The sequence below is a fragment of the Pseudophryne corroboree genome, chromosome 2 (assembly GCF_028390025.1).
Source record: "Pseudophryne corroboree isolate aPseCor3 chromosome 2, aPseCor3.hap2, whole genome shotgun sequence".
NCBI lineage: Eukaryota > Metazoa > Chordata > Amphibia > Anura > Myobatrachidae > Pseudophryne > Pseudophryne corroboree.
Genome location: NC_086445.1, coordinates 237,797,798 through 237,813,263, shown reverse-complemented (window position 1 = coordinate 237,813,263; position 15,466 = coordinate 237,797,798). Strand labels below are relative to the sequence as shown.

Below are 15,466 nucleotides of genomic sequence, written 5' to 3'. Positions count from 1 at the left end.
CCGGTTTACCAGTATTTGGAAGACTTCTGGATGAAGTCCCCATTCTCCCGGGTGGAGGTCGTGCCTGCTGAGGAAGCCTGCTTCCCAGTTGTCCACTCCCGGAATGAACACTGCTGTCAGTGCCAACACATGATTTTCCGCCCATCGGAGAATCCTTGTGGCTTCTGCCATTGCCCTCCTGCTTCTTGTGCCGCCCTGTCTGTTTACATGGGCGACCGCCGTGATGTTGTCTAATTGGATCAGTACCGGCTGGTTCTGAAGCAGGGGCCTTGCGTGACTTAGGGCATTGTAAATGGCCCTTAGCTCCAGAATATTTATGTGAAGCGAAATCTCCTGATTTGACAACAGTCCTTGGAAATTTCTTCCCTGTGTGACTGCCCCCCAGCCCCGAAGGCTGGCATCCGTGGTCACCAGGACCCAGTCCTGTATTCCGAATCTGCGGCCCTCTAGTAGATGAGCCCTCTGCAGCCACCACAGCAGCGACACCCTGGTCCTTGCCGACAGGGTTATCCGCTGTTGCATCTGGAGATGGGACCCGGACCATTTGTCCAACAGGTCCCACTGGAAAGTCCTTGCGTGGAACCTTCCGAATGGAATTGCTTCGTACGAAGCTACTATTTTTCCAAGGACTCGTGTGCATTGATGTACCGACACCTGTCCCGGTTTTAGGAGGTCTCTGACTAGAGATGACAACTCCTCGGCTTTTTCCACTGGAAGAAACACTTTTTTCTGGTCTGTGTCCAGAATCATTCCCAGGAACAGAAGACGTGTCGTCGGGACCAGCTGTGACTTTGGAATATTGAGAATCCAGCCGTGCTGTTGTAGCACTTCCCGAGAAAGTGCTACCCCCACTACCCACTGTTCCTTGAACCTCGCCTTTATCAGGAGATCGTCCAAGTACGGGATAATTAAAACTCCCTTCTTGCGAAGGAGTATCATCATTTCGGCCATTACCTTGGTAAAGACCCTCGGTGCCGTGGATAACCCAAACGGCAGCGTCTGGAACTGATAGTGACAGTCCTGTACCACAATCTGAGGTACTCCTGGTGAGGGGGGTAAATGGGGACATGTAGGTACGCATCCTTGATGTCCAGGGAGACCATGTAATCCCCCTCGTCCAGGCTCGCAATAACCGCCCTGAGCGATTCCATCTTGAACTTGAACCTTTTGATATAAGTGTTCAAGGATTTTAAATTTAAGATGGGCCTCACCGAACCGTCCGGTTTCGGTACCACAACCATTGTGGAATAGTAACCCTTTCCTTGCTGAAGGAGGGGTACCTTGACAATCACTTGCTGTGAATACAGTTTCTGGATAGCCACCAACACTGCCTCCCTGACAGAGGGAGTTGCTGGTAAGGCAGATTTTAAAAAACGGCAGGGGGGGGGGGGGGGACACGACGTCTCGAATTCCAGCCTGTACCCCTGAGATACTACTTGAAGGATCCAGGGATCCACCTGTGAGAGAGCCCACTGTGTGCTGAAATTTCTGAGACGGGCCCCCACCGTACCCGGGTCCGCCTGTGAAGCTCCAGCGTCATGCTGTGGACTTATCGGACGCGGGGGAGGACTTTTGCTCTTGGGAACTGGCTGTATGCTGCAGCTTTTTCCCTCTACCTTTGCCTCTCGGCAGAAGGGATGCGCCTCGAGCCCTCTTGTGTTTATGGGGCCGAAAGGACTGTACTTGATAATACGGTGCTTTCTTTTGCTGTGGGGTAGCCTGTGGCAAAATGTCGATTTCCCAGCCGTAGCTGTGGAAACGAGGTCTGAAAGACCATCCCCAACAGTTCCACCCCTCAGCAAAATATTGTCCCTATCCAGGGTATCAATATTATCCGACAGGGAATCTGACCACGCAGCAGCAGCACTGCACATCCATGCCGATGCAATGGTGTGTGTATATATAGCTTTTAGGGTAGCTTCCTGCCTTCTATCAGCAGGATCCTTTAGGGCGGCCGTATCCGGAGACGGTAGTGCCACCTGTTTTGATAAACGTGTAAGTGCTTTATCTACCCTAGGGGATGATTTCCCAACGTGACATATCCTCTGGCAGGAAAGGGTACGCTGCCAATAACCGTTTAGAAATTATCAATTTCTTATCGGGGGAAGTCCAGGCTTCCTCACACACCTCATTTAATTCCTCAGATGCAGGAAAAACTACTGGTAGTTTTTTCTCACCGAACATAATACCCTTTTTTGTGGTACCTGGGGTACTATCAGAAATGTGTAATACATTTTTTCATTGCCTCAATCATGTAACGGGTGGACCTATTGGAGGGTACACTAGTCTCATCGTCGTCGACACTGGAGTCGGTATCAGTGTCGACATCTGTGTCTGTCATCTGAGGTAGCGGGCGTTTTAAAGCCCCTGATGACATTTGAGACGCTGGAACAGTCACAAGCTGAGTAGCCGGCTGTCCTATGTCGTCAAACCTTTTATGTAAGGAGCCGACACGGTCACGTAATTCCTTCCATAAGTCCATCCACACAGGTGTCGACCCCTCAGGGGGTGACAACACATTTACAGGCATTTGCTCTGCCTCCACATCATTTTCCTCATCATACATGTCGACACATCGGTACCGACACACAGCACACACACAGGGAATGCTCTGACAGAGGACAGGACCCCACAAAGCCCTTTGGGGAGACAGAGGGAGAGTATGCCAGCACACACCAGAGCGCTATATACCACAGATATATCACCTATAAAGAGTGTTTTCCCCATATAGTTGCATATATATATTATACTGCGCCTAAATTTGTCCCCCCCCCCCTCTCTTTTTTACCCTTTCTGTAGTGCAGGACTGCAGGGGAGAGCCAGGGAGCGATCCTTCCAGCGAAGCTGTGAGGGAAAATGGCGCCAGTGTGCTGAGGGAGATGGCTCCGCCCCTTTTTCGGCGGGCTTTCTCCCGCTATTTTAATATTTCTGGCAGGGGTTAATATACACCTATATAGCCTCTGGGGTTATATATGGTGTCAGTTTGCCAGCCAAGGTGTTATTTATTGCTGCTCAGGGCGCCCCCCCCCCCCCAGCGCCCTGCACCCATCAGTGACCGAAGTGTGTGGTGTGCATGAGGAGCAATGGCGCACAGCTGCAGTGCTGTGCGCTACCTTGGAGAAGACAGAAGTCTTCAGCCGCCGATTTTCCGGACCTTCTTGCTTCTGGCTCTGTAAGGGGGACGGCGGCGCGGCTCCGGGAACGGACGACGAGGTCGGGTCCTGTGTGCGATCCCTCTGGAGCTAATGGTGTCCAGTAGCCTAAGAAGCCCAAGCTACCACCACTTAGGTAGGTTCGCTTCTTCTCCCCTTAGTCCCTTTCTAGGAGCTCAGGAGAGCCCCTAGTGTGCATCCAGCTCAGCCGGGCACAGAAATCTAACTGAGGCTTGGAGGAGGGTCATAGGGGGAGGAGCCAGTGCACACCAGATAGTCCTAAATCTTTCTTTAGATGTGCCCAGTCTCCTGCGGAGCCGTCTATTCCCCATGGTCCTTACGGAGTTCCCAGCATCCACTAGGACGTCAGAGAAATTAGGACTACTGGTGTGCACTGGCTCCTCCCTCTCTGCCCCTCCTCCAGACCTCAGTTAAGGAAACTGTGCCCGGAAGAGCGGACATTACAAGGAAAGGATTTTGGAATCCAGGGTAAGACTCATACCAGCCAAACCGTATAACTTGTGATAACTTACCCAGTTAACAGTATGAACAACAACAGAGCATCAGATCAACCCTGATGCAACTATAACATAACCCTTATGTAAGCAATAACTATATACAAGCATTGCAGAAGAAGTCCGCACTTGGGACGGGCGCCCAGCATCCACTACGGACTACGAGAAATAGATTTACCGGTGAGTAAAATCTTATTTTCTCTAACGTCCTAGTGGATGCTGGGGACTCCGTAAGGACCATGGGGATTATACCAAAGCTCCCAAACGGGCGGGAGAGTGCGGATGACTCTGCAGCACCGAATGGGCAAACACAAGGTCCTCCTCAGCCAGGGTATCAAACTTGTATAATTTTGCAAAAGTGTTTGAACCCGACCAAGTAGCTGCTCGGCAGAGCTGTAATGCAGAGACCCCTCGGGCAGCCGCCCAAGAAGAGCCCACTTTCCTTGTGGAATGGGCTTTCACTGATTTTGGATGCGGCAATCCAGCCGCAGAATGAGCCTGCTGAATCGTGTTACAGATCCAGCGAGCAATAGTTTGCTTTGAAGCAGGAGCACCCAGCTTGTTGGATGCATACAGGATAAACAGCGAGTCAGTTTTCCTGACTCCAGCCGTTCTGGCTACATAAATCTTCAAAGCCCTGACTACATCTAGTAACTTGGAATCCTCCAAGTCACGAGTAGCCGCAGGCACCACAATAGGTTGGTTCAAATGAAAGGATGACACCACCTTTGGCAGAAATTGCGGACGAGTCCGTAATTCTGCCCTGTCCATATGGAAAACCAGATAGGGGCTTTTACATGACAAAGCCGCCAAATCTGACACACGCCTAGCCGGAGCTAAGGCCAATAGCCTTCCACGTGAGATATTTTAACTCCACGGTTTTAAGTGGCTCAAACCAGTGTGATTTCAGGAAACTCAACACCACGTTAAGATCCCAAGGTGCCACTGGTGGCACAAAAGGGGCTGAATATGCAGCACTCCCTTTACAAACGTCTGAACTTCAGGAAGAGAAGCCAGTTCCTTTTGAAAGAAAATGGATAGGGCTGAAATCTGGACCTTAATGGACCCCAATTTTAAGCCCAAAGTCACTCCCGACTGTAGGAAGTGAAGGAAACGGCCCAGCTGGAATTCCTCTGTAGGGGCATTCCTGGCCTCACACCAAGCAACATATTTGCGCCATATACGGTGATAATGTTTTGCTGTCACGTCCTTCCTAGCCTTTATTAGCGTAGGAATAACCTCCTCCGGAATGCCTTTTTCTGTTAGGATCCGGCGTTCAACCGCCATGCCGTCAAACGCAGCCGCGGTAAGTCTTGGAACAGACAGGGCCCCTGTTGCAACAGATCCTGTCTGAGAGGCAGAGGCCATGAGTCCTCTGAACATTTCTTGCAGTTCCGGATACCAAGTCCTTCTTGGCCAATCCAGAACAATGAGTATTGTTCTCACTCCTCTTTTCCTTACGATTCTCAGCACCTTGGGTATGAGAGGAAGAGGAGGAAACACATAAACCGACTGGAACACCCACGGTGTCACTAGTGCGTCCACAGCTATCGCCTGAGGGTCTCTTGACCTGGCGCAATACATTTGTAGCTTTTTGTTGAGGCGGGACGCCATCATGTCCACCTGTGGCAGTTCCCATCGATTTGTAATCTGTGTGAAGACTTCTTGATGAAGTCCCCACTCTCCCGGGTGGAGGTCGTGCCTGCTGAGGAAGTCTGCTTCCCAATTGTCCACTCCCGGAATGAACACTGCTGACAGTGCTTGCACGTGATTCTCCGCCCAACGAAGAATTCTGGTGGCTTCTGCCATTGCCACCCTGGCGGTTTACATGAGCCACTGCGGTGATGTTGTCTGATTGAATCAGCACCGATTGGTTGCGAAGCAGGGTCTCCGCTGGACTTAGGGCGTTGTATATGGCCCTTCGTTCCAGGATATTGATGTGAAGGCAAGTCTCTTGACTTGACCACAGACCCTGGAAATTTCTTCCCTGTGTGACTGCCCCCCACCCTCGGAGGCTTGCATCCGGGGTCACCAGGACCCAGTCCTGAATGCCGAATCTGCGGCCCTCGAGAAGGTGAGCACTCTGCAGCCACCACAAAAGAGACACCCTGGCCCTGGGGAATAGGGTGATCAGCCGATGCATCTGTAGATGCGATCCGGACCACTTGTCCAACAGATCCCATTGAAAGGTCCTCGCATGGAACCTGCCGAAGGGAATGGCCTCGTATGACGCCACCATCTTTCCCAGGACTCGCGTGCAGTGATGCACCGACGCCTGTTTTGGTTTAAGAGGTCTCTGACCAGTGTCATGAGTTCCTGAGCCTTCTCCACCGGGAGAAAAACCTTCTTCTGGTCTGTGTCTAGAATCATGCCCAGGAAGGGCAGACGCGTCGTAGGAATCAGCTGCGACTTTGGAATATTCAGAATCCAGCCGTGCTGTTGTAACACTTCCCGAGAGCGTGCTACGCTGATCAGCAACTGCTCTCTTGACCTCGCCTTTATGAGGAGATCGTCCAAGTATGGGATAATTGTGACTTCTTGCTTTCGCAGGAGCACCATCATTTCTGCCATTACCTTGGTAAATATTCTCGGTGCCGTGGACAGACCAAACGGCAACGTCTGGAATTGGTAATGACAATCCTGTACCACAAATCTGAGGTACTCCTGATGAGGTGGATAAATGGGGACATGAAGGTAAGCATCCTTTATGTCCAGAGACACCATAAAATCCCCCTCCTCCAGGCTTGCGATGACCGCTCTGAGCGATTCCATCTTGAACTTGAACCTTTTCAGGTATATGTTCAGGGATTTTAAATTCAATATGGGTCTGACCGAACCGTCCGGTTTCGGTACCACAAACATTGTCGAATAGTAACCCCTTCCCTGTTGGAGGGGAACCTTTACCACCACCTGCTGGAGATACAATTTGTGAATTGCAGCTAACACTATTTCCCTCTCTATGGGGGAAGCTGGCAGGGCCGATTGAGTTAACGGTGAGGGGGCATCACTTCGAATTCCAGCTTGTATCCCTGAGACACAATCTCTATAGCCCAGGGATCCACCTGTGAGTGAACCCACTTGTGGCTGAAATTTCGGAGATGCGCCCCCACCGGGCCTGTCTCCGTCTGTGGAGCCCCAGCGTCATGCGGTGGATTTAGTGGAAGCCGGGAAGGACTTCTGTTCCTGGGAACTAGCTGTATTGTGCAGCTTCTTTCCTCTACCAATGCCTCTGGCAAGAAAGGACGCACCTCGGACTTTCTTGCCTTTTTGCGATCGAAAGGACTGCATTTGGTAATACGGTGCGCTCTTAGGTTGTGAGGGAATATATGGCAAAAAATTTGACTTTCCAGCCGTAGCTGTGGAGACCAGGTCCGAGAGACCGTCCCCAAACAATTCCTAACCCTTGTAAGGTAAAACCTCCATGTGCCTTTTTGAGTCGGCATCGCCTGTCCATTGCCGAGTCCACAGGACCCTTCTGGCAGAAATCGAGATTGCATTTATTCTAGAGCCCAGTAGGCTAATGTCTCTTTGGGCATCTCTCATATATAGGACAGCGTCTTTTATATGCCCCAGGGTCAGTACTATAGTATCCTTGTCCAAGGTATCAAGTTCCTCAGATAAGGTATCTGTCCATGCTGCTACAGCACTACACATCCAGGCCGACGCAATTGCCGGCCTCAGTAGGGTACCTGAATGTGTATAAATGGACTTCAGGATACCCTCCTGCTTTCTATCCGCAGCATCTTTTAGGGTGGCCGTATCCTGTGACGGCAGGGCTACCCTCTTGGATAAGCGTGTTAAAGCTTTGTCTACCCTAGGGGAGGATTCCCAGCGTAACCTGTCCGTTGGCGGGAAAGGATACGCCATAAGCATCCGTTTGGAAATCTGCAGTTTCCTATCTGGAGATTCCCAAGCCTTTTCACATAATTCATTTAACTCATGTGAAGGGGGAAAGGTCACCTCTTGCCTTTTTTCCCCATACATATAAACCCTCTTGTCAGGGACTGGGGTTTCCTCTGTGATGTGTAACACATCTTTCATTGCTATAATCATGTAGCGGATGGCTTTAGCCATTTTAGGCTGCAACTTTGCATCATCGCCATCGACACTGGAGTCAGAATCCGTGTCGATATCTGTGTCAACAATTTGGGATAGTGGGCGCTTCTGAGACCCTGACGGCCTCTGCGCTGTAGGATCAGGCATGGGTTGAGACCCTGACTGTCCCAAGGCTTCAGCTTTATCCAACCTTTTACGCAAGGAATTAACATTATCATTTAAAACCTTCTACATATCCATCCAATCGGGTGTCGGCGGCGACCCCACATTCATTTGTACCCGCTCTGTTTCCACATAGCCTTCCTCGTCAAACTAGCCGACACTAGCGTACCGACACACCACACACATAGGGGATGCTCTATTTGAAGACAGTTCCCCCACAAGGCCTTTTGGAGAGACAGAGAGAGAGTATGGCAGCACACACCCCAGCGCTATATGACCCAGGAATCACACAGTAACTTAGTGTTAACCCAGTAGCTGCTGTATATACTGTTTTTGCGCCAAATTTATGTGTCCCCCCCCCTCTCTTTTTACCCTCTTTCTACCGTGATTCTGCAGGGGAGAGCCTGGGGAGCTTCCTCTCAGCGGAGCTGTGGAGAGAAAATGGCGCTGGTGAGTGCTGAGGAAGAAGCCCCGCCCCCTCAGCGGTGGGCTTCTGTCCCGCGTTGTGTGTGTAAAATAATGGCGGGGGCTCATGCATATATACAGTGCCCAACTGTATATATGCTGCTTTTTGCCAAGAGGTTCCCAATTGCTGCCCAGGGCGCCCCCCCCCCCCCCCCCCTGCGCCCTACAGTGACCGGAGTGTGTGGGTTTATTGTGGGAGCAATGGCGCACAGCTGCAGTGCTGTGCGCTACCTCATATGAAGACTGGAGTCTTCTGCCGCCGATTTCGAAGTCTTCTTGCTTCTCACGCCGGCTTCTGTCTTCTGGCTCTGCGAGGGGGATGGCGGCGCGGCTCCGGGATCGGACGACCAAGGGTGCGTTCCTGTGTACGATCCCTCTGGAGCTAATGGTGTCCAGTAGCCTAAGAAGCAGGACCTATCTTCTAGTGAGTAGGGCTGCTTCTCTCCCCTCAGTCCCACGTAGCAGAGAGTCTGTTGCCAGCAGATCTCTCTGAAAATAAAAAATCCTAACAAAATACTTTCTTTTTAGCAAGCTCAGGATAGCTCACTAAGGTGCACCCAGCTCGTCCGGGCACAGATTCAAACTGAGGTCTGGAGGAGGGACATAGAGGGAGGAGCCAGTGCACACCAGTATCCTAATTCTTTCTTAAAGTGCCCTGTCTCCTGCGGAGCCCGTCTATTCCCCATGGTTCTTACGGAGTCCCCAGCATCCACTAGGACGTTAGAGAAAAAGAAAAAAAAAAGCTCTTTCAGGGCTGCCTAGCGCAGCACCACCTGTTAGCAGGCACCAACTTACAAACTGAGCTCCAGTGCCTGGAGGCGGGGTTATAGAGGAGGCGGTGCAATGCATCCTGGGAACAGTCAAAGCTTTAGCCTATTCTTATAATAAAGCCCGTGCTGCCACCCTTCAGTGGAATGCGCTCCCCCACTCCATTAGACTCTCCCCGACCTTGCAAAGCTTCAAATGGGCACTGAAAACCCACCTATTTATCAAAGCGTACCCTTCAGATGCATAACCTAGTCCTGAGGCTGCTCCTCCATCCCCCTGCCTCATGCCTTGACCATCTCTGCTTTGCTTACACCCTGCCATCAGGCTACCTACTGCCTGCTTGCACCTCATGTCATTTGTCTGTCGCCCCTTCCTACTAGATTGTTAAGCTCCTCAGGAGCAGGGCCCTCTTTCCTCTTGTTGTCAAAACCCTCTTCTAGACAGATTACACTCACAGCCCTCTCCTACTCAGCAACCATCTTTACCCACTTTTTCTCCTGCTGGTAAAGGCTCATCTCTATGGCCACCAGCTCCTAGTAGTACACTGATCACTCACTCGCTACTTACATGTAAAGGCTCATACACACTGGGCGATTTTAAGCTGCTTTCAGCTCAAAACCACCCAGTGTGTATGCCCCGGCGATGAGCGCTGGAGCGCGCTCCCGCTTCATCACCGGCGGCCGCCGTTCATCTGCTGCTATAAGTAGATTAACGGCGGGGTGAACGGCTTTCCGTAGTGTCCTGCTATGGAAAGCCGTTCCCCCCCACTGACATCGCTCGGCAGGGGGAAAAAGCGCTCAGTGTGTATGCACAAGCGATGAGCAGTGAGTGCTGATGCGAGCTCACGCTTCATCACTGGCTGCCGCCGTTCATCTACTGGTATTACCAGCAGATGAGCGGCGGGGTTAACGGCTTTCCGTAGTGTCCTGCTATGGAAAGCCGTTCACCCCCACTGACATCGGTGGGCAGGGGGGAAAGCGCTCAGTGTGTATGCACTGAGTGATTTTCAGCCCAGCGATGTCAGCGATCATCGCTGTGCATGCACGCTGGGCAAAAACGCCCCGTGTGTATGCACCTTAAGCTGTATTATGTTTTGAGAATTGTGGTGCTCTTTGTTACCTGTACTCTAATTTTGTTATTTATTTACTGTAATGTTAAGTTTTGTCTCCCTGTAATGGCCTTTATAAGGAGCAGCAAAACACTTGCGGCGCCTTATAAATAAAACGGAATATAATAATCTATCATAGGCTTAGTGTTGAAAGGGAAAGTAATATGCATCTTATTATAATTGAAAATTTTAGAAGGTTGACTATTGATTTAGAGGTTTATGTTGGACCACAACCAAATATACCAACCTTGTTTATAGAGTATTTACGCTGTATTTTGCTCTGGGGTAAGACAGGCTTAAATACAAACAGCAGTTCTTTTGAAGCACTGAAATACTGTTGCTTATTTTTGGTATCAAAATAGGAGTAGTGTAGTGGTTATGAGTTGTGAGTTCTCTAATGCTGGTCTGAAATGACCTCTCTATGGGGCAGATGTATTAAGCCTTGAGAAGTGATAAAGTGGAAGGTGATAAATCACCAGCCAACTGGCACCTATCATTTTTCAAACCCAGCCTGTAACTTGGCAGTTAGGGGCTGAGTGGCTGGTGCCTTCCACTTTATCACTTCTCAAGACCTTATACATCAGCCCCTATAAGAGAACTTCAGCAACACTGGAGACATGCTTGTCAGACTTCAAATATTTAAAAAAAGAAATACAAGCAACTTTTGTCCAGTACAGATGGTGTAATGGATAGCAGTACTGCCTCACGGCACTAACTGTGTGGAGTTTGTATATGCTCCCTCTGATTACACGAATTTCCTCTGACAATCCAAAATTATACTGGTAGGTTAACTGGCTCCCAGCAACACAAATTAACCCTAGTGTGTGTGTGCATGGACATATGTTTAGGACAGCCTAGATGGGTCAAGTGGTTATCAACAGTCAAATTCTATGGGGGGAATTCAAATGTTTGAAAAGTCGGTTAGGTGTCTGCTTTTTTCCTGTCTATTAGATAGGAAAACACAGACACCCAACTGACTTTTCAAACATTTGAATCTCCCCCTATGTGTCTATGTAACATGGTAATTTTAGTGTGCACTGACAAATCATGGATGGGTTATCAGCTACTAAAAGTAACTATTACTCCCAAACAAGGCTTTGTGTTATATTACTACAAAATGTGGCAAGTGGGGAGTAAGTCTATCAAGGGGAGCTGGAAAAGAAAGGGTTCACATACTGTTCAGCAATACTCTAGTCTTATCACTACCAATCATAAAACTCATTCTTTCAATATTTTTAGTTTTAATCAACTCACTTACCTGAAAGTTAGTTTATTTTTTCCAAAGTCTATTTTCACCTCTTTGCTGTCTTCAACGCAAAATTCAATGAAAACATAATCCCTCCTATCGTACCACTTTGCAGATGCTGGCTGCCTGTAGAGAAAAATAATTACAATTAAACCCTGAAAACTAGCGATTACAAATTCTAAACCTTTAAAGATATCAAAAGGGGTTTACCAAACGGAGGGCTTTAATAAAGCAGGGTAGCTGCTGTAAACAACGGCTGTATATGTGCAAACTCCCCCTGCCAGTAACATTATGGAATGAATGATTTTATGGCTTGCGTCTTAGCAAAATGCCTGCCACGTTATGAGTGTAATTATATTGATTACATAGTTACTTTCGCAAAGACCAACATAATTTGTTAGGAGAGGTGAAAGCCATAAATCACAGCCTGAACTAAACACTAGAAATATTACTACTTAGCAGCAAATATTACCCACCCCTTAATTAATAATTCAGAATGGAAAGTCCTATATATATTAAACCATGCAACCGAGTAGTTGTATGCAAACATTACTATAATTGGTTGTTACTATATAATTGTTGTTTTGACTGGGAAGCTGCTTAAAAAGAAAAGAAAAAAAAAAGGGGGGAAAATATTCCCCAAGCACACTAAATAGAATCACCAATGAGATTTGAATATTGCATGATAATAGAAATACATAGATCTCAGTTTGCATATATTTGCAAAGATATGATTAAGCCGCACCACTGCATCGGTCTATGGTGGACCCTAATGCTATGTAATAATAGCCCCACTCTTGGTTATATTATTTATGTAATTTATAAGCTGTTTAGCATCCAACATATACCAGCAAGGGCCGGCGACAGAGGGGGGTCAAAGGGGACACCTGTACCGTGCCCCAAGGATACGCCGCTTAGTGCCTGGCAGGGATGTGAGCCATCCTGTCCAAATAGGGCAGTGAGCTGTAGGCAGTGTGGGCGCAGCCCCAGAGTGACAGGAGCCTCTCTCACACACTGACTGTGTGGCGCAGGCGTGCACCTGCTCTTCCAGGTTCTTCACTGCTGCAGGCAATTATGGGACATAGCAGCAGCTCCGCTGTCTGGGATTCCCATGGCCTGCCGTCTTCTTGTGGGGTGTGAGGGCTGCATGGTACCTGCTGTGCGGTGTTTGGATCTGGATACTGGGAAGTGCAACGCAGCTGAGTCCCTCGCCGGGGTAAGAGTGGCTTGGTGAGGGGATACCTGGCCTTGGGATGGAGTGGGGGAGCCGGGAATGTAGAATGGAGTCATTGGGGAGAGACAGACTGTGGGAGAAAGGTAGACACAGACTGTCGTGTGAGTAGGGGAGGAAGAAGATATACAAACGTAAATATGTGTATAAATATATATATTTATTTTGTTTTTTATATAGCGCAAAAAAATAAGATTTTACTCACCGGTAAATCTATTTCTCGTAGTCCGTAGTGGATGCTGGGAACTCCGAAAGGACCATGGGGAATAGCGGCTCCGCAGGAGACTGGGCACAACTAAAGAAAGCTTTTAGGTCACCTGGTGTGCACTGGCTCCTCCCACTATGACCCTCCTCCAAGCCTCAGTTAGGACACTGTGCCCGGACGAGCTGACATAATAAGGAAGGATTTTGAATCCCGGGTAAGACTCATACCAGCCACACCAATCACACTGTATAACTCGTGATACCATACCCAGTTTAACAGTATGAAAACAACTGAGCCTCTCAACAGATGGCTCAACAATAACCCTTTAGTTAACAATAACTATGTACAAGTATTGCAGACAATCCGCACTTGCGACGGGCGCCCAGCATCCACTACGGACTACGAGAAATAGATTTACCGGTGAGTAAAATCTTATTTTCTCTGACGTCCTAGTGGATGCTGGGAACTCCGAAAGGACCATGGGGATTATACCAAAGCTCCCAAACGGGCGGGAGAGTGCGGATGACTCTGCAGCACCGAATGAGAGAACTCAAGGTCCTCCTCAGCCAGGGTTTCAAATTTGTAGAATTTTGCAAACGTGTTTGCCCCTGACCAAGTAGCAGCTCGGCAAAGTTGTAAAGCCGAGACCCCTCGGGCAGCCGCCCAAGATGAGCCCACCTTCCTTGTAGAATGGGCTTTTACTGATTTAGGATGCGGCAGTCCAGCCGCAGAATGCGCCAGCTGAATTGTGCTACAGATCCAGCGAGCAATAGTCTGCTTAGAAGCAGGAGCACCCAGCTTGTTGGGTGCACACAGGATAAATAGCGAGTCAGTTTTCCTGACTCCAGCCGTCCTGGAAACATATACTTTTCAGGGCCCTGACTACGTCCAGAAAACTTGGAATCCTCCAAGTCCCTAGTAGCCGCAGGCACCACAATAGGTTGGTTCAAGTGAAAAGCTGATACCACCTTAGGGAGAAACTGGGGACGAGTCCTCAATTCTGCCCTATCCATATGGAAAATCAGATAAGGGCATTTGTATGACAAAGCCGCCAATTCTGATACACGCCTGGCCGACGCCACGGCCCACAGCAAGACCACTTTCCACGTGAGGTATTGTAGCTCCACGGATTTAAGTGGCTCAACTCAATGCGACTTCACTGGAGGCACAAACGGGGGTTGACTATGCAGCACTCCCTTAACAAAAGTCTGAACTTCAGGCAGTGAAGCCAGTTCTATTTTGGAAGAAAATCGATAGAGCCGAAATCTGGACCTTAATGGAACCCAATTTTAGGCCCATAGTCACCTCTGACTTGTAGGAAGTGCAGAAAACGACCTAGCTGAAATTCCTCCTTTGGGGCCTTACTGGCCTCACAGCACGCAACATATTTCCGCCATATGCGGTGATAATGGTTTGCGTTCACTTCTTTCCTAGCTTTAAATAGCGTAGGGATAACTTCCTCCGGAATGCCCTTTTCCTTCAGGATCCGGCGTTCAACCGCCATGCCGTCAAACGCAGCCGCGGTACGTCTTGGAACAGACAGGCCCCCTGCTGCAGCAGGTCCTGTCTGAGCGGCAGAGGCCATGGGTCCTCTGAGATCATTTCTTGGAGTTCTGGGTACCAAGCTCTTCTTGGCCACCCGGAACAATGAGTATAGTTCTTACTCCTCTCCTTCATATTATTCTCATTACCCTGGGTATGAGAGGCAGAGAAGGGAACACATACACCGACTGGTACACCCACGGTGTTACCAGAGCGTCTACAGCTATCGCCTGAGGGTCCCTTGACCTGGCGCAATATCTTTGTAGCTTTTTGTTGAGGCGGGACGCCATCCTGTCCACCTGTGGCCTTTCCCCACGGTGTACAATCATTTGGAAGACTTCTGGATGAAGTCCCCACTCTCTCGGGTGGAGGTCGTGTCTGCTGAGAAAGTTCTCAGTTGTCCACTCCGGGAATGAACACTGCTGACAGTGCTAACACATGATTTTCCGCCCATCGGATAATCCTTGTGGCTTCTGCCATCGCCATCCTGCTTCTTGTGCCGCCCTGTCGGTTTACATGAGCGACCGCCGTGATGTTGTCTGACTGGATCAGCACCGGCCGGTGTTGAAGCAGGGGTCTAGCCTGACTTAGGGCATTGTAAATGGCCCTTAGTTCCAGAACATTTATGTGTAGGGAAGTCTCCTGACTTTTCCATAGGCCTTGGAAGTTTCTTCCCTGTGTGACTGCCCCCCAGCCTTGAAGGCTGGCATCCATGGTCACCAGGACCCAGTCATGTATGCCGAATCTGCGGCCCCCTAGAAGATGTGCAGTCACCACCACAGCGACACCCTGGCCCTTGGAGACAGGGTTATCCGCCGATGCATCTGAGAATGCGACAAAGCCGCCAATTCTGACACACGCCTGGCTGAAGCCAAGGCCAATAACATGACCACTTTCCACGTGAGATATTTTAGATCCACGGTTTTAAGTGGCTCAAACCAATGTGATTTTAAGAAACTCAACACCACGTTGAGATCCCAAGGTGCCACTGGAGGCACAAAAGGGGGCTGAACATG

At 49.4% G+C, this 15,466-nt stretch overlaps 1 protein-coding gene across 1 annotated transcript in view; it reads right to left on the bottom strand.

Moving 5' to 3' along the window:
* The window catches only part of PTGES3 (prostaglandin E synthase 3), a 121,208-nt gene that overhangs the window by 56,359 nt on the left and 49,383 nt on the right, over window positions 1-15,466 (bottom strand). Inside the window, exon 2 of the mRNA XM_063952541.1 lies at window positions 11,485-11,598. Coding sequence (XP_063808611.1) covers window positions 11,485-11,598 — 114 coding nt within the window. The remainder of the gene's footprint in view (window positions 1-11,484; window positions 11,599-15,466) is intronic.